Source organism: Hyla sarda, chromosome 4, assembly GCF_029499605.1.
Source record: "Hyla sarda isolate aHylSar1 chromosome 4, aHylSar1.hap1, whole genome shotgun sequence".
In the NCBI taxonomy this organism is placed as follows: domain Eukaryota; kingdom Metazoa; phylum Chordata; class Amphibia; order Anura; family Hylidae; genus Hyla; species Hyla sarda.
In genome coordinates this window covers 239,914,574-239,933,223 of record NC_079192.1, presented here as the reverse complement: position 1 = coordinate 239,933,223, position 18,650 = coordinate 239,914,574, and the positions used below count along the sequence as shown (strand labels likewise).

The window sequence follows — 18,650 nt, the reverse complement described above, 5'->3', positions numbered from 1 at the left end:
AACATATATAAATAGGGTATCATTTTAGCCGTATGGACCTACAGAATAAAGATAAGGTGTCATTTTTACTGAAAAATGTACTGTGCAGAAACAGAAGCCCCCAAAAGTTACAAAATGGCGTTTTTTTTCAATTTTGTCTCACATTGATTTTTTTCCCGTCTCGCCGTAGATTTTTGGGTAAAATGACTGACGTCATTACAAAGTAGAATTGGTGGCACAAAAAATAAGCCATCAGATGGATTTTTAGGTGAAAGATTGAAAGAGTTATGATTTTTTAAAGGTAAGGAGGAAAAAACGAAAATGCAAAAACGGGAAAACCCCCGGGTCCTTACGGGGTTAAAGACATTGAAATTTATGGCTTAGGTAGGTAGGTAATTGTCCTCTGTATAAATTTGCAGTTCCTGTATATGGTTGCAGCTCCCTGCATATATTAGTAGCAGCCCCCCTTTAACCCCTTAAGGACTCAGCCCATTTTGGCCTTAAGGACTCAGACAATTAAATTTTTACGTTTTCATTTTTTCCTCCTCGCCTTCTAAAAATCATAACTCTTTTATATTTTCATCCACAGACTAGTATGAGGGCTTATTTTTTGCGTGACCAGTTTTCCTTTGTAATGACATCACTCATTATATCATAAAATGTATGGCGCAACCAAAAAACACTATTTTTGTGGGGAAATTAAAACGAAAAACGCAATTTTGCTAATTTTGGAAGGTTTTGTTTTCACGCCGTACAATTTCTGGTAAAAATGACATGTGTTCTTTATTCTGAGGGTCAATACTATTAACCCCTTCCCGCAGAATGTCATATATAAACGCCGGGTTGTGCAGTGCGTTCGCGCATCCCGGCGTTTATAAATGACATGCAGTTAACCCGGCGATGCGCAGCATCGCACGGGTTAACTGGCAGAAGTCCCGCTGTTTCCAGCAGGGGACAACTTCTGCTTCACCCCCAGGACCATCAATTGGTGGTCCTGGTCAGCGATCACTGTGATTGGTCCCTGTGGACCAATCACAGTGATCTGGGGTGAAAGTTCAGATCCCCCGCACTGCCCGCCCCTGGAAGTCGGGCAGAACGGGGGACGAAGCGCTGCAGGGGCTCGCGGGGACCTGCGGCATTCGGGGGGAACACGTGGGGACCGGCGGACTTACCTGATCCAGCGGCGGGACCGAGGAGCAGCGCGGGACCGGCCACGTGGACGAGCAGCGACGGGTAAGTATGTGGTCCTCAGAGGCAGCAGTGAAGATCTTCACTGCTGCTTCTAGGAGTCTGAAAACTACAACTCCCAGCATGCCTAGACAGCCTTTGGCTGTCCGGGCATGCTGGGAGTTGTAGTTTTGCAACATCTGGAGGGCCCCAGTTTGGAGACCATTGTATAATGGTCTCCAATCTGTGCTCTTCCAGCTGTTGCAAAACTACAACTCCCAGCATGCACTGACTGTCCAGGCATGCTGGGAGTTTTAGTTCAGCAACATCTGGCCCTTCAGATGTTGCCGAACTACAACTCCCAGCATGCCCTTCAGCTGTCTGGGCATGCTGGGAGTTGTAGTTTTGCAACAGCTGGAGACACACTGGTTGGGAAACATTGTTTCTAACTCAGTGTTTCCTAACCTGTGTGCCTCCAGCTGTTGCAAAACTATAACTCCCAGCATGCACTAAAAGACCATGCATGCTGGGAGTTGTAGTTTTGCAACATCTGGAGGGCCCCAGTTTGGAGACCATTGTATAATGGTCTCCAATCTGTGCTCTTCCAGCTGTTGCAAAACTACAACTCCCAGTATGCACTGACTGTCCAGGCATGCTGGGAGTTTTAGTTCAGCAACATCTGGCCCTTCAGATGTTGCCGAACTACAACTCCCAGCATGCCCTTCAGCTGTCTGGGCATGCTGGGAGTTGTAGTTTTGCAACAACTGGAGACACACTGGTTGGGAAACATTGTCTGTTTCTAACTCAGTGTTTCCTAACCTGTGTGCCTCCAGCTGTTGCAAAACTATGACTCCCAGCATGCACTAACAGACCATGCATGCTGGGAGTTGTGGTTTTGCAACAGCTGATGCAAGCCCCCCCCGCCCCGCCACCCCCGTGAATGTACAGGGTACATTCACATGGGCGAGGCTTTTACAGTGGGTTTCTCGCATCTTGAGATGCAGCAAATTTTGCGCTGGGAAACTCGCTGTAACCCCCGCCCATGTGACTGTACCCTAAAAACACTACACTACACTAACACAAAATAAAATAAAAAGTTAAAAACACTACATATACACATACCCCTACACAGCCCCCCTCCCCCAATAAGAACGTCCGGTACACCACTGTTTCCAAAGCAGAGCCTCCAGCTGTTGAAAAACAACAACTCCCAGTATTGTCGGACAGCCGTTGACTGTCCAGGCATGCTGGGAGTTTTGCAACAGCTGGAGGCACCCTGTTTGGGAATCACTGGCGTAGAATACCCCTATGTCCACCCCTATGCAAATCCCTAATTTAGGCCTCAAATGCACATGGCGCTCTCACTTTGGAGCCCTGTCGTATTTCAGGGCAACAGTTTAGGGTCACATATGGGGTATCGCTGTACTCGGGAGAAATTGCGTTACAAGGTTTGGGGGGCTTTTTCTTCTTTAACCCTTCATGAAAAGGAAATGTTGGGGTCTACACCAGAATGTTAGTGTAAAATTTTTTTATTTTTTACACTAACATGCTGATGTTGCCCTATACTTTACATTTTCACAAGAGGTAAAAGGGAAAAAAGCCCCCCAAAATTTGTAACGCAATTTCTCCCGACTACAGAGATACCCCATATGTGAGCGCAAAGTGCTCTGGGGGCGCACAACAAGGCCCAGAAGGGAGAGTGCACCATGTACATTTGAGGTGATTTGCACAGGGGTGGCTGATTGTTACAGCGGTTTTGACAAACGCAAAAAAAAAAAAACCCCACATGTGACCCCATTTCGGAAACGACACCCCTCACGGAATGTAATGAGGGGTGCAGTGAGAATTTACCCCCCACAGGTGTCTGACGGATCTTTGGAACAGTGGTCCATGAAAATGAAAACTTGTACAGCCCACTGTTCCAAAGATCTGTCAGACACCAGTGGGGGGCAAATGCTCACTGTACCCTTTGTTACGTTCCTCAAGGGGTCTAGTTTCCAAAATGGTATGCCATGTGTGTTTTTTTTTGCTGTTCTGACACCTTAGGGGCTTCCTAAATGCGACATGCTCCCCGAGCAAAATTTGCTCTCAAAAAGCCAAATATGACTCCTTCTCTTCTGAGCATTGTAGTTCGCCCATAGTGCACTTCAGGTCAACTTATGGGGTACCTCCATACTCAGAAGAGATGGGGTTACAAATTTTGGGGGGTATTTTCTGCTATTAACCCTTGCAAAAAGGTGAAATTAGGGGGGAAACACACATTTTAGTGGAAATTATTTTTTTTTTTTTTACATATGCAAAAGTCGTGAAACACCTGTGGGGTAATAAGGCTCACTTTATTCCTTATTACATTCCTCAAGGGGTCTAGTTTCCAAAATGGTATGCCATGTGGGTATTTTTTGCTGTTCTGGCACCATAGGGGCTTCCTAAATGCGACATGCCCCCCGAGCAAAATTTGCTCTCAAAAAGCCAAATATGACTCCTTCTCTTCTGAGCATTGTAGTTCGCCCATAGTGCACTTCAGGTCAACTTATGGGGTACCTCCATACTCAGAAGAGAAGGGGTTACAAATATTGGGGGGTATTTCCTGCTATTAACCCTTGGAAAAATGTGAAATTTGGGGGGAAACACACATTTTAGTGAAAAAAAATAATTTTTTTTTACATATGCAAAAGTCGTGAAACACCTGTGGGGTATTAAGGCTCACTTTATTCCTTGTTACGTACCTCAAGGGGTCTAGTTTCCAAAATTGTATGCCATGTGAGGGTTTTTTGCTGTTCTGGCACCATAGGGGCTTCCTAAATGCAACATGCCCCCCAAAAACCATTTCAGAAAAACGTACTCTCCAAAATCCCCTTGTCGCTCTTTCCCTTCTGAGCCCTCTACTGCGCCCGCCGAACACTTAACATAGACATATGAGGTATGTGCTTACTCGAGAGAAATTGGTCTACAAATACAAGTATACATTTTCTCCTTTTACCCCTTGTAAAAATTTAAAAATTGGGTCTACAAGAACATGCGAGTGTAAAAAATTAAGATTGTGAATTTTCTCCTTCACTTTGCTTCTATTCCTGTGAAACACCTAAAGGGTTAAAATGATGACTGAATGTCATTTTGAATACTTTCGGGGGTGCAGTTTTTATAATGGGGTCTTTTGTGGGGTATTTCTAATAAGAAGACCCTTCAAATCCACTTCAAACCTGAACTGGTCCCTGAAAAATAGTGAGTTTGAAAATTTTGTGAAAAATTGGAAAATTGCTGCTGAACTTTGAAGCCCTCTGGTGTCTTCCAAAAGTAAAAACTCGTCACTTTTATGATGCAAACATAAAGTAGACATATTGTATATGTGAATAAATTTTTTTTTAATTTGTAATATACATTTTCCTTACAAGCAGAGAGCTTCAAAGTTAGAAAAATGCAAAATTTTCAAATTTTTCATCAAATTTTAGGATTTTTCACAAGGAAAGGATGCAAGTTACCAAAAAATGTTACCACTACGTTAAAGTAGAATATGTCACGAAAAAACAATCTCGGAATCAGAATGATAACTAAAAGCATTCCAGAGTTATTAATGTTTAAAGTGACAGTGGTCAGATGTGCAAAAAACGCTCTGGTCCTTAAGGCCAAAATGGGCTTGGTCCTGAAGGGGTTAAAATGATACCCATTATTATATACTTTTATATTATTGTTGCGCTTAAAAAAAATCACAAACTTTTTAACCAAATTAGTACGTTTATAATCCCTTTATTTTGATGACCTATAACTTTTTTATTTTTCAGTATAAGCGGCGGTATGGGGGCTCATTTTATGCGCCATGATCTGTACTTTTTTTTGATACCACATTTGTATATAAAAAACTTTTAATACATTTTTTTATAATTTTTTTTTAATAAAATGTATTAAAAAAGTAGGAATTTTGGACTTTTTAACATTTTTTTCGTTCACGCCGTTCACCGTACGGGATCATTAACATTTTATTTTAATAGTTCGGACATTTATGCACGCGGCGATACCAAATATGTCTATAAAAAAATGTTTTTTACGCTTTTTGGGGGTAAAATAGGAAAAAACGGACGTTTTACTTTTTTATTGGGGGAGGGGATTTTTCACTTTTTTTTTACTTTTACATTTTTTTACATTTTTTTTTACACTTGAATAGTCCCCATAGGGGACTATTCATAGCAATACCATGATTGCTAATACTGATCTGTTCTATGTATAGGACATAGAACAGATCAGTATTATCGGTCATCTCCTGCTCTGGTCTGCTCGATCACAGACCAGAGCAGGAGACGCCGGGAGCCGCACGGAGGAAGGTGAGGGGACCTCCGTGCGGCGTTATGAATGATCGGATCCCCGCAGCAGCGCTGCGGGCGATCCGATCGTTCATTTTAATCGCGAACTCCCGCAGATGCCGGGATCTGTATTGATCCCGGCACCTGAGGGGTTAATGGCGGACGCCCGCGAGATCGCGGGCGTCGGCCATTGCCGGCGGGTCCCTGGCTGCGATTAGCAGCCGGGATCAGCCGCGCATGACACGGGCATCGCTCCGATGCCCGCGGTTATGCTTAGGACGTAAATGTACGTCCTGGTGCGTTAAGTACCACCTCACCAGGACGTACATTTACGTCCTGCGTCCTTAAGGGGTTAAGCAGTAGCAGCAGCAGCCACCTTTAGGTAGTTGTAGTAGTTACTCCTTTTAAGTAGTAATAGGAGCTCCCTTTAATAACCCCCTTTAGGTAGTAATAGCAGTCCCATTTAGTTATTCCCTTAGGGTCTATTCACAAGTACAGTATTCTGCACAGATTTGATGCTCTGATTTGATGCGCAGGATTTGAAGCTGTGTTCAGTCAATCAGTTTACATTGAAATCTGCAGAAGAAAATCCTGCGCATCAAATCTGGTTCTGTCTCAGTGACGCAGAACCCAATTCCCAGCAGATTTTAATGCTATCATTTCTCTCAAACATCACAGCATTTGAGAACAAATCATAGTTTTTGTAAGAAAAGAAGCCTGTCTTTGTGTCATGCCATAGTGTGGGCGGTTTGAAATGCCTGGCAGGTTCCGTTTTAATACAAGATTGGATGCTTGGATGATACTTTAGAAAATGTTATTAAAAGAGCCTGAATAAACATATGTATAGTTATATTTCTAGTCATATCCTTTCGAACACAATTGTGACTATGTTGCAACCAAAATCAAATGAAAGAAATGATTGCACCGTTTTCTCTGGAACAGTGTAGGAGGCACTTCAGGAGAAGCTACGTTTTAGCTATTCCATTAAGGCCTATTGTTTGAGTAACAATGTTTAAAATAAGATAATATCCTAGTATGTTGTTGGAACTGCAGTAACCAGGTAATATATATCAGTACATAAAAGGTATAAAGTAAGATTAAAAAAAAAAAGGCTCTTGATTTCATGTAAAAAAATTAAAAAAAAAGTTAATAGACTTCCTCCGCAGGTGCATAATTCTGCATATGTCATTTCAATATATTGGCGCCGTACAGCTTAACATTAGTTGTTTGTAACCTAATACATGTATATGGGATATTATAGCTATCAATGACTAATGCTGAATGTGTACTCAGCTTTTTACCTTCTAGTCTAACAATGTCACCTCTGGTTACAGATGCAAATCCTATGCTTTAATAATGACCAGTTTGAAACTTTGGATGATGCGATAAAAGGAAATGGGAAACTGAAAGCTTTATCAGTTTTATTTAAGGTAAGAAGATTTACTCACTTTCCATAATTGGCCTGTAAAAGGACATTTAGGGCCCATGCTCACTAAAGATTTTCTGTCCCGAATTAATTTAGAGAAAAATTAGGTTGCAGCAGAATCCTATTGATCTCAATGGGATCCTGCTGGTTAGTGCACACTACGGAAGTTCTGTTGATTCAGATTCAGCCAAAAGAAGAAACATGTTTATTATTTTGGTGGAATTTCACCTGGAAAAGCCCATTCTTAATATGACTTTGAATTGCAGGGGCTTATTCCCACTGCAAATGTTGCGCAAAATGAACCCCAATTCTGGGCGGTGAGGGTCTGCTGACAGAATGCAGGGTGTTATTTTATGCTGAATTTCCATAATGTACATGAGCCCTTACTAAGCAGTGCTGCTCTGGCACTGCCCCCCTATCAGGATTACCTGTGCTTACAAGCTGCACAGACAGGGGGTGGTGCTGAAGCAGCACTGACTGTGACAACCAGAATCATGAGGACATAGATTTAATTAAGCATATTTGATCTAAAAGCTGCATATAAAATTTTAGGTGATTGTGGGGACATTTTAGTTTTATATATATGCTATAACTAAGAGGGGTTCCTGGTCAAGTTATTTAAATAAGGGTTGTGTGAAGTACAGCTTCAGCCAGTAGTTACAGAACACAATGTCTGTGAGGTAAAGCTTTCACCAGTATTTGAAAATAGGAAGTATGTGGTAAAGCTTCCACCAATAGCTGCAGAGGGGGAAGTCTGTGAGGTAAAACTTTAGTTTATAGCTGCAGAGGAGGAAGTCTGTGAGGTAAAACTTTAGCTTACAATTGCTGAGGAGGACGTCTGTGAGGTAAAACTTAAGCTTACAACTGCAGAGGAGGAAGTCTGTGAGGTACAACTTTATCTTAGTGCTGCAGAGGAAGGAGTCTGTGAGGTAAAACTTTAGCTTACAACTGCAGAGGAGGAAGTCTGTGAGGTACAACTTTATCTTAGTGCTGCAGAGGAAGGAGTCTGTGAGGTAAAACTTTAGCTTACAACTGCTGAGGAGGAAGTCTGTGAGGTAAAACTTTAGCTTAGTACTGCAGAGGAGGAAGTCTGTGAGGTAAAACTTTAGCTTAGTACTGCAGAGGAGGAAGTCTGTGAGGTAAAACTTTAGCTTAGTACTGCGGAGGAGGAAGTCTGTGAGGTAAAACTTTAGCTTAGTACTGCGGAGGAGGAAGTCTGTGTGGCACAACTTTATCTTAGTGCTGCAGAGGAGGAAGTCTGTGAGGCACAACTTTATCTTAGTGCTGCAGAGGAAGGAGTCTGTGAGGTAAAACTTTAGCTTAGTACTGCGGAGGAGGAAGTCTGTGAGGTAAAACTTTAGCTTAGTACTGCAGAGGAGGAAGTCTGTGAGGTAAAACTTTAGCTTAGTACTGCAGAGGAGGAAGTCTGTGAGGTAAAACTTTAGCTTAGTACTGCAGAGGAGGAAGTCCGTGAAGTAAAACTTTAGCTTACAACTGCTAAGGAGGATGTCTTCCTTTAGCTTCCTTTAGCTTCAGAGCACTGAGCAGTGTCAGAGAAGGGGGCAGTGTTTTGGCAGCTTCTCCTGTACGACCCAGTAACATGTCGTTTTCTTTCTCAAACCATCTTTCTTGGATAAATAAAATTAAACACTATAAAGACCTGTGGTTCAGTTCAGAAATGGTGAGTTTGAGCCGTGACTGTAGTCTGTAACAATTGAATCAATCGAATAGTCCCCTCAACGCTATTTCCTAAGGTTTTAGACCCTGCTTAAAATTCAAAGACAAAAAACATAAGCATATTTTATCAAAACCTATCCAGAGGAAAAGTTGCTGAGTTGCCCATAGCAACCAATCAGATTGCTTCTTTCTTTTTCAGAGGCCTTTTCATAAATAAAAGAAGAAATCTGATTGTTTGCTATGGGCAACTCAGCAACTTTTCCTCTGGAAAGGTTTTGATAAATCTCCCCCATTCTGAATAGTCTTGTGGTGTTATGATCAAGGTATTATGAGAACACAATGGGGGAGATTTATCAAAACCTGTCCAGAGGAAAAATTGCTGAGTTGCCCATAGCAACCAATCAGATCGCTTCTTTCATTTTTGAAAAGCCCTCTGAAAAATGAAAGAAGAGATCTGATTGGTTGCTATGGGCAACTCAGCAACTTTTCCTCTGGACAGGTTTTGATAAATCTCCCCCATTGAGTGTTCTCTCCGCCAGCTGTTCCTTCATATACCAGTCTGTATATTGTTGTGCAGACATTTGATTATTTTTCTTTGTGATACAGACCAATAGTGTACTGGGCATATTTTAAACTTGCCTTTGAGGGACCATAGTGAAAAAATGAACAGCCCTTTTGTGTTACATGACCCTACAAATCTATTTCACTCCATTTCAGAAAATTGCCCAAAGTTTCACTCTAAACTGCAACTACATATGATGTTGGTGCATTATGTCTTTCATGATGGGCATGATAGATCTGGGGGTAGGATAGCTGTGACAGTTTCTTATGTTACGATAATAACAGCAGAAACCTTTCAGCACAATTTTTTTAGGGAAACAATACAACTCAACAAAAGAACATAAAGATTTTATGTTTTATTATACAAAGCTGTGCCCTTGAAATACTGAAAAGACTTTATCTTACATCCACCCACAGATCATAACTACAAAATATGAGTCGAAGTAGTTCTTATGAAATAGTTAGATAGTATACAATTAGAAACAGATTACTTTGTGTCACAATAAGCATTGTAAACCAGGGAGGCATGCCACAATGAAGTGACCCCCTATACAGACAAAGTTAAATTTGCAAGGCTTGGACATAATAGCAAATAATAATGTCAGATCAAAACGCTTCAAATTCTATGAATATTGCCAATTCATACTTTTTCGCATAGAAAGGAAACGGCATGTTAATGGTACTTAACCCCTTAAGGACTCAGCCCTTTTTTGCAAATCTGACCACTGTCACGTTAAGCATTAATAACTCTGGGATGCTTTTAAAATTTTATGAAAGTTTTGGAAATTTAGCATTTTTTTTTATTTGAAACTCTCGACTTATAAGGAAAATGGACATCTTAAATAAATTATATATTGATTCACATATACAATATGTCTACTTTATGTTTGCATCATAAAGTTGACATGTTTTTACTTTTGGAAGACATCAGAGGGCTTCAAAGTTCAGCAGAAATTTTCCAATTTTTCATAAAATGTTCTAAATCTGAATTTTTCAGGGACCAGTTCAGGTTTGAAGTGGATTTGAAGGGCCTTCATATTTGAAATATCCCATGAATGACCCCATTATAAAAACTGCACTTCTCAAAGTAGTCAAAATGACATTCAGTAAGTGTGTTAACCCTTTAGGTATTTCACAGGAATAGCAGCAAAGGGAAGGAAAACATTCAAAATCTTCCTTTTTTACACTAGCATGTTCTTGTAGACCCAGTTTATGAATTTTTAAAAGGGGTAAAAGGAGAGAAATCACCGTAAAATTTGTAACCCAATTTCTCTCTAGTAAGGAAATATCCCATGTGTGTATGTCAAGTGCTCTGTGGGCTCAGAGGGCTCAGAAGGGAAGGAGCAACAAAGGGATTTTGGAGAGTGAGTTTTTCTGAAATGGTTTTTGGGGGGCATGTCACATTTAGGAAGCCCCTGTGGTGCCAGAAAAGCAAAAAAAAAACTCCACATGGCATAATATTTTGGAAACTACACCTCTTAAGGAACGTAACAAGGGGTACAGTGAGCCGTTAAAGTCGGATGTGTAAATGAAAAAAAAAATGTCACTAAAATGCAGTTTTTTCCCCAAATTTTACATTTTTACAAGGGGTACTAGGAGAAAATGTCCCCCGAAATTTGTAACCCCATGGAAATACTGAGTATGGAAATACCCCATGTGTGGACATCTACTGCTCTGCTGACACACTACAATGCTCAGAAGAGAAGGAGTCATATCTGGCTTTTGGAAAGCAAATTTTGCTGAAATGGTTTTTGGGGAGCATGTCACATGGTGCCAGAACAGCAAAAAAAAAAAAAAACACATGGCACACTATTTTGGAAACTACATCCCTCAAGGAACTTATCAAGGGGTACAGTGAGCCTTAACACCCCACAGTTGTTTGACGACTTTTCGTTAAAGTCGGATGTGTAAATGAAGACATTTTTTTTTCACTAAAACGCTGTTTTTTCCCCCCAAATTTTTCATTTTTACAAGGGGGTTATTGGAGAAAATTTGTCAAACACCTGTGGGGTGTTAAGGCTCACTATACCCCTTGTTACATTCCGTGAGGGGTGTAGTTTCCAAAATGGGGTCACACGTGGGTATTATTTCTTTTGCATTTATGTCAGAACCACTGTAAAATCAGCCACCCTTGTGCAAATCACCAATTTAGGCCTCAAATGTACTCAAGTGCTCTCTCACTCCTGAGCCTTGTTGAGCGTCCGCAGAGCATTTTAAGACCACATATGGCGTATTTCCATACTCAGGAGAAATTGCGTTATAATTTTTTTTCCTTTTACCTCTTGTGAAAATAAAAAGTATGGGGCATTTTTATTTTTTTACACTAACAGACTGGTGCAGACCCCAACTTTTCCTTTTCATAAGGGGTAAACAAAGAAAAAGCCCCCAAAGTTTTAAAATTTTATACCTGAATGGGGCACCGTTCTCCCTGTTCCCCATCATATATATAACTACGCGTTAGGAAACATAGCTTTCCTCTCTGTCTGTGCAGCACCTGTCCCTAGCTAGAGAATCACATTGCACTGGGTCTCACATTGAAGACAAATGCTGTGGAGAAGAAGCAGAAAGTGTTGTCTCCTATTGCAAAGTTATATGCAGCTGGGAGAACAGTGCCCCCATTCCGGCATTTAGGCACGGACAATTGTACAGTGCTTCACAATAAGCATCAACAAATCATTGGCTGGTACGCCTTAAAATTAGAATATTACATAATTTTTTTTTTTGCTCTTTAGGTTATATTTATACACATATTGTTGATGGTTTTTTTTCTGAGCCATAGAAATGGCCCAACAAATGGCTGGTTTACAACTTAAACTTTTTTTCCACTGTTTACAGTTATTTGCATATAAATACAGTGGGGATTAAAAGTTTGGGCACCCCAGGTAAAAATTTGTATTAATGTGCATAAAGAAGCCAAGGAAAGATGGAAAGATCTCCAAAAGGCAACAAATTACAGATTAGACATTCTTATAATATGTCAACAAAATTTAGATTTTATTTCCATCATTTACACTTTCAAAATAACAGAAAACAAAAAAATGGTGTCTGCAAAAGTTTGGGCACCCTGCAGAGTTAATATCTTGTACTGCCCCCTTTGGCAAGTATCACAGCTTGTAAATGCTTTTTGTAGCCAGCCAAGAGACTTTCAATTCTTGTTTGAGGTATTTTTTCCCTATTCTTCCTTTCAAAAGTCTTCCAGTTCTTTGAGATTTCTGGGCTGTCTGTCATGCACTGCTCTGCAAAAGTTTGGGCACCCTGCAGAATTTATAGCATGCACTGCCCCCTTTGCAAAGCTGAGACCGGTCAGTGTCATGGATTGTTCTCAATCATCATCTGGGAAGACCAGGTGATGGCAATCTCAAAGGTTTTAAATGCCCAGACTCATCTGACCTTGCCCCAACAATCAGCACCATGGGTTCTTCTAAGCAGTTGCCTAGAAATCTGAAACTGAAAATAGTTGAGGCTCACAAAGCTGGAGAGGGCTATAAGAAGATAGCAAAACATTTTCAGATGTCAATATCCTCTGTTCGGAATGTACTTAAGAAATGGCAGTCATCAGGAACAGTGGAAGTTAAAGCAAGATCTGGAAGACCAAGAAAAATATCAGACGGAACAGCTTGCAGGATTGTGAGAAAAACAAATCAAAACCCACGTTTGACTGCACAATCCCTCCAGAAAGATCTGGCAGACACTGGAGTTGTGGTACACTATTCCACTATAAAGAGATACTTGTACAAATATGGTCTTCATGGAAGAGTCATCAGAAGGAAACCTCTTCTACGTCCTCACCACAAAAAGCTGCATTTGAACTTTGCAAATGAACATATAGACAAGCCTGATGCATTTTGGAAACAAGTTCTGTGGACCGATGAGGTTAAAATGTAACTTTTTGTCCAGAATGAGCAAAGTTACGTTTGGAGAAGAAGGGGAACAAAATTTAATGAAAAGAACCTCTGTCCAACTGTTAAGCATGGGGGTGGATCAATCATGCTTTGGGCTTGTATTGCAGCCAGTGGCACAGGGAACATCTCACGAGTATAAGGAAAAATGGATTCAATAAAATTTCAGCAAATGTTGGATGCTAACTTGATGCCATCTGTGAAAAAGCTGAAGGATGGCTTCTACAAATGGATAATGATCCTAAACACACCTTGAAATCCACGGTAGATTGCATCAAGAGGTGTAAACTGAAGGTTTTGCCATGGCCTTCACAATCTCCTGACCTCAACATAATTGAAAATCTATGGATAGACCTTAAAAGAGCAGAGCGTGACAGACAGCCCAGAAATCTCAAAGAACTGGAAGACTTTTGAAAGGAAGAATTGGCAAAGATACCTCAAAGAAGAATTGAAAGTCTCTTGGCTGGCTACAAAAAGCGTTTACAAGCTGTGATACTTGCCAAAGGGGGCAGTACAAGATATTAACTCTGCAAGGTGCCCAAACTTTTGCAGATGCCATTTTTTTGTTTTCTGTTATTTTGAAAGTGTAAATGATGAAAATAAAATCTAACTTTTGTTGACATATAAAAATGTCTAATCTGTAATTTGATGCCTTTTGGAGATTTTTCCATCTTTCCTTGGCTTCTTTATGCACATTAATACAAATTTTCACCTGGGGTGCCCAAACTTTTGATCCCCACTGTATATAGATAGGATTAATCTGAAAATAAATACATTAAGTAATTTCTGAAAATGCAATTTCTTAAGGGGTTATTCAGTTTAGACGACTAGTTCATTGAGCGGCTCCCTTAATGATAAGCTGATCTCCAAGGTCATTATTGCCTGTTATCACAAGGAGAAACGCTTTTGTCTGGGGAGGAATTAAATTGTCTATTTTGAACAATGAGTATTTACTGATTTTAATGGTTAATTTTTAGCTGTTCATCATTTCAGATCTAGATCAACATTTTATCGGGGCATATGCAGAAAAGTGATCTTTAAAGGGACTGTAATTTAATTGTAGAGACACCATAGGGGAATGTAGTATTCAGATAAATAAATGTGTATGTAATAAATGGATTTCACCCCTTGTTAACAACTTTGTGCTCTAGCTTGTAAAGAGTCCCCCCCTCTAGGACATATATAATATTGGGGCTGGACTGATAGGGAAACTCTTTCAAAGACAGTCTCCAAACATAAAAATAACTGGCTCCAAAGATATATAACTAACTCGTAACAACATGTGCGCCACTTTTTAATAAAGCGTTTAAAGTAAATAGGATTATTTAAGTAATGAAAACTGTTTTCAGCTGTGGCTTTAGTAGGAAAAATCCCTGATAGCTGAAATTATTTGAGATTATAGGTAATACCCCTGTAAGCTTCAGTATTTGAGAGGAATATTTTAGTGTTTCCATGACAATACACAGACAAGTCGGCAGCAGATAACCCAGCTATATCTAAGTGATTTTATGCTTTGTGTTAAGTAATCTCTAGGTGTGTCGTGTGGAATGTATACAGTATAATGACAGCAGTTCTCACTGATTCTATATTGTCTACCATTCTGTACAGTTTGTACAGTTTGCAACTTCTCTTGTGGGGAAAGCGATTACCTTGTAAATAGCTTTTATGAGATGTTAAAAGAATGAGCATGTAAGGAAACCAGTTGAACATTGCTTTTATGTTCTTTTTATTATGCCCTAAGCAAAGTAAAAAAACAAATTTGCTATCAAATCATGGTTTCTTCTTTAGAAGCTATTCTATGCCACATCCGAGAATTTAAGCTCTGCTGCATCGGTACTCCCTTTTTTACTGGTCCTGTCTTTCAACAGTTAGAATTCTATTAAAATGTCTTACCCACTACCAAATATCCAAATCACTGAAAGTAGAATTTCTAGATATTCCTAGCAACGCCAGTAGACCCAACTATCACTGAAAAGAGCTCTGCATAAAACGTAACAATTATTAGATCTGTGTTAAGAAATGTTTAAATTCTGAAAGAAGGTTCTTAATAGGCTAGGTTTCCACACAGTTTTTTTCTGGTGTTTTTTTTTTTAAAACTGCTCCTGTAGTTTTTGAGCCAAAGCCAGTAGTGTATTTAAAAGATATGGGAAATCTAAAGGGAGGACTTATACTTTTCCTTCCTACTGGACCCCCTCTTGACTGGCTCAAAAACTGCAGTGGCAGTTTTCCAAAATACACAAGAAAAAAAACTTTGTGATAACCTAGCCATAGTGCACAATAAATCGAAATAAATCAAAACAAAGACTGCAAAAACCGGAAGATTGTCACTTCCCTCAAAAATTTTCATTTAATAGATGTTATTAGCAGTGTTGTCTGTATGCTGCCCTCCCTGCATTGCCAAGTAACCTCAAAATACAATTCCCGTGTAGCATCAAATAATCCTGATACTTTTCCCCCTTAGGGTATGTTCACACTGATTAATATTTGCGCAGAATTCTCGGTGAAAAAATCAGCTCAGAAATGACCGGTTCTTCCGCGTGGCATTCCGCACAGAAATCAGTGCGGAATTCAGCGCGGCATAGGAGACATTTTTTTGCGCAAATTCCGTGGGAATTCCACACAAAAGTGTGGCGGACTGAAATTTTTTTTTACCTTGAGTTCTATGGGGTTAGGACGTGAATTCCACATGAAGAAAGAACATGTTAATTCTTCATACGGAACGGAATTCAGTGACAGAATTCCACTTGCGGAAATTCCTCAGTGTGAACAGAAATTTAATTACATACTATGGGGTTTTTCACTGCTGAATGAACTGGGCCACAGGTGATCTATATGGCTGTTTAGCTGTTGTTATTTTTACTAGAGAAAAAAAAATGATGATTTGGTAAAACTATATCTGACTATAATTTATTTTCTGTATAACTAGAGGTAAGCTTTAAGTGTAACCTGTCACTACATTTCCTCTGAGTGACAAACCTAACAAGTTTTCAGATCCTGTACACTTCATACATTGCAGTATTGGAGAGAAATTGGGCAATTGTCTTTTGTTCCATTAAAGGGGTACTCCGCCCCTCGACATCTTATCCCCTATCCAAAGGATCAATGTCAGATCGCCAGGGTCCCGCTGCTGGGGACCCCCGGGATCTCGGCTGCAGCACCTCGCTGTCATTACTGCACAGAGCAGACTTTCTCCGTGCGTAATGACAGGCAATACAGGGGCCAGAGCATCGTTACATCACGGCTCCGCCCCCTCATGACGTGACGGCCCGCCCCCTCAATACAAGTCTATGGGAGGGGACGTGTCAGCCATCACACCCCCTCCCATAGACTTGCATTAAGGGGGCGGTCCATGGTGTCAAGAGGGGCGGAGCCGTGACGTCACGATGCTCCGGCCCCTGTATTGACGGGCCCCTGTATAGTCTGCCCTATGTAGTAATGATAGCGGGGTGCTGCAGCCGAGATCCCGGGGGTCCCCAGCAGCGGGACCCCGGCGATATGACATCTTATTCCCTATCCTTTGGATAGGGGATAAGATGTCTAGGGGCAGAGTACCCCTTTAATGTGACTTTTGTCCTTGAAGAGGTCCACAAAGAAGCAACATAGTAGCGCTGATACATGTCATGTGATAGTTTTATACCCTTTTGCATGTTAAGAATGGTTGCTTATTCGTCATTTTCTTCAGTGTTTCCTAGATTCATTCCCAAGGAAACCCAAATGTGCATGCTGTGATGATTTTTGTAATATTGCATCATGGATTTAATCAGCATCACTACCTTTATGGAAAATCCTCAAGACATGACCTGAAAAGGTTGCTTTTGGACTGGTTCGAGAAGCACTGATTCACATTTACAGCATTTAAGACATTAGACCCCCAACATTGCCCCCCCCCCTCCCCTTCCCCACACACACACACTTCATAATAAATTGATCATAAACTGGGGGGGGTACTTTAAAGCATTACTGTCATTTGAAACAACTTTTTTCCATTTAATACTTCCTTAAAAACTAAGCATTTTCCTAATACATTTCATAAAAAATTTGATTGCTAAAGATATGAAAAACTAGTTTAACAAATGGCCACTAGGGGTCTCTGTCTTTTTAATTTTGCAAATGAACTCAAAACATTCAGCCTTTTCGGTCCTTTTTTTTAAAGGGGAGGGGGAGGGAGGTGTGGTTATCTCGATTCTGTTCCGCAGAGCACAGACAGCCTGCAGTCTTTAAGAAGAGAAGCATTCACATACACAGTTACAAGCAATACAAGGTGCTAACCTATTATTTATATGCAAAATGGTTTCTCTTTGGTCATTTTATGAACTTATTTCTTGTTTATGTGCACCATATAGGTTCCACGTGGCTGATTTATGGTTATAAAAAGCATGCACTTTGGTTACAAAGCTGTGAAAATGTTTTTTCTTCTGTCCTTGCACCATATAGTTTCACATGGCTGCATTAGTTATATAGAGCATGCATTCAGCCAATATGCTTTGCAAATGTAAAAATGTTTGTGCAGACCTCATTACAGGGGAGAGGGGAGGGGGGAGGAGAGGTGCTCATAGTGCTCCAGGGTAAACACCCCCAGGCTCTGAGAGGAATTCAGAAGACTGATAACAGATATACATAGATCAAAAGGTATTTTACATATTAACACATGCATATTATTATGCATACCGGTCTTAGGGCACATTACTACACTGATTTAAGCATCTTCTTACTAATAACAGTAAGGCTTTAAAGTATATACTGTGCTATCATAACATGATGACAGTGTATGCACTCTTACAACAAGTTGGACCCTAGAAGACTGAAACAACCTGCTGTGGTTATTTTTAAGAGGGAATCTATACTGACAGCATCCCCTTTTATTAGTTCTACTGTTTAAGGTAAGGGGATAGAGAGGTAAAGGGGTATTCCTGAGGCACAACATTTTTTATGTTTCGTTTGGAATGCTGAATGAAAAAAAAACATACTCACTTGCCCTAATCTCCCGCATCTGCCATTTAAAGGATTCCCGGTTTCTCATCTTAACTGCTGCTTCCTGGCTCCTGTGAAAAGTCATCTTCACAGGAAATGTCCAATGAGCCAATCAATAACTGAAGCAGGTCCCTACTGCAGACAGTGCTTGGCTAACCAGGGAATTCCTGTGCCCCAGGAAGCAGCCGAGGGCAGAAGGAACCAGGAACTATCTGAAGAGCAACTGCGGTAGATCAGGGCAGGTGAGTATTGTTTGTTTTTTATTTTTAGATGCAAGGGGTCAATTACAGAAAATGGTGCTTCTATTATAACCCTTTAAGAAATACACAGGATCACTAGTGGCTTGCTGTATGGAAACACATCTGTTTTGCCTATCGACGAAACAGAAAGAGATCATATATATGTTTTTTTTTTATATACATATAACAAATAGAAGAGAAGAAGATGACCTTTACAATTGGACTGGATGTTGATTATGATCGAATAGGTTTCTAGTCCTTATTGGTCTGTCTCTTATGATAATAAAACAAATACATGTATATACAGTGGAACATGTCAACTAGAGTAAACCCCTTCAGAAGACCACCTCTATAAAAATACCACCTCCTTGCCCAGACCAGATTTTTAGTTCCTTATTTATAATGCATTCTTTACAAAGACCATTCACCTAGAAGA

General features: G+C 40.3%; 1 protein-coding gene across 6 annotated transcripts in view; it reads left to right on the top strand.

Moving 5' to 3' along the window:
• PTPRZ1 (protein tyrosine phosphatase receptor type Z1) overlaps positions 1–18,650 on the top strand; it is a 263,148-nt gene that overhangs the window by 117,589 nt on the left and 126,909 nt on the right. For all 6 annotated transcript variants that reach the window (XM_056573798.1, XM_056573803.1, XM_056573802.1 and 3 more), the window contains exon 5: positions 6,776–6,871. In XM_056573798.1, coding sequence (XP_056429773.1) covers positions 6,776–6,871 — 96 coding nt within the window. The remainder of the gene's footprint in view (positions 1–6,775; positions 6,872–18,650) is intronic.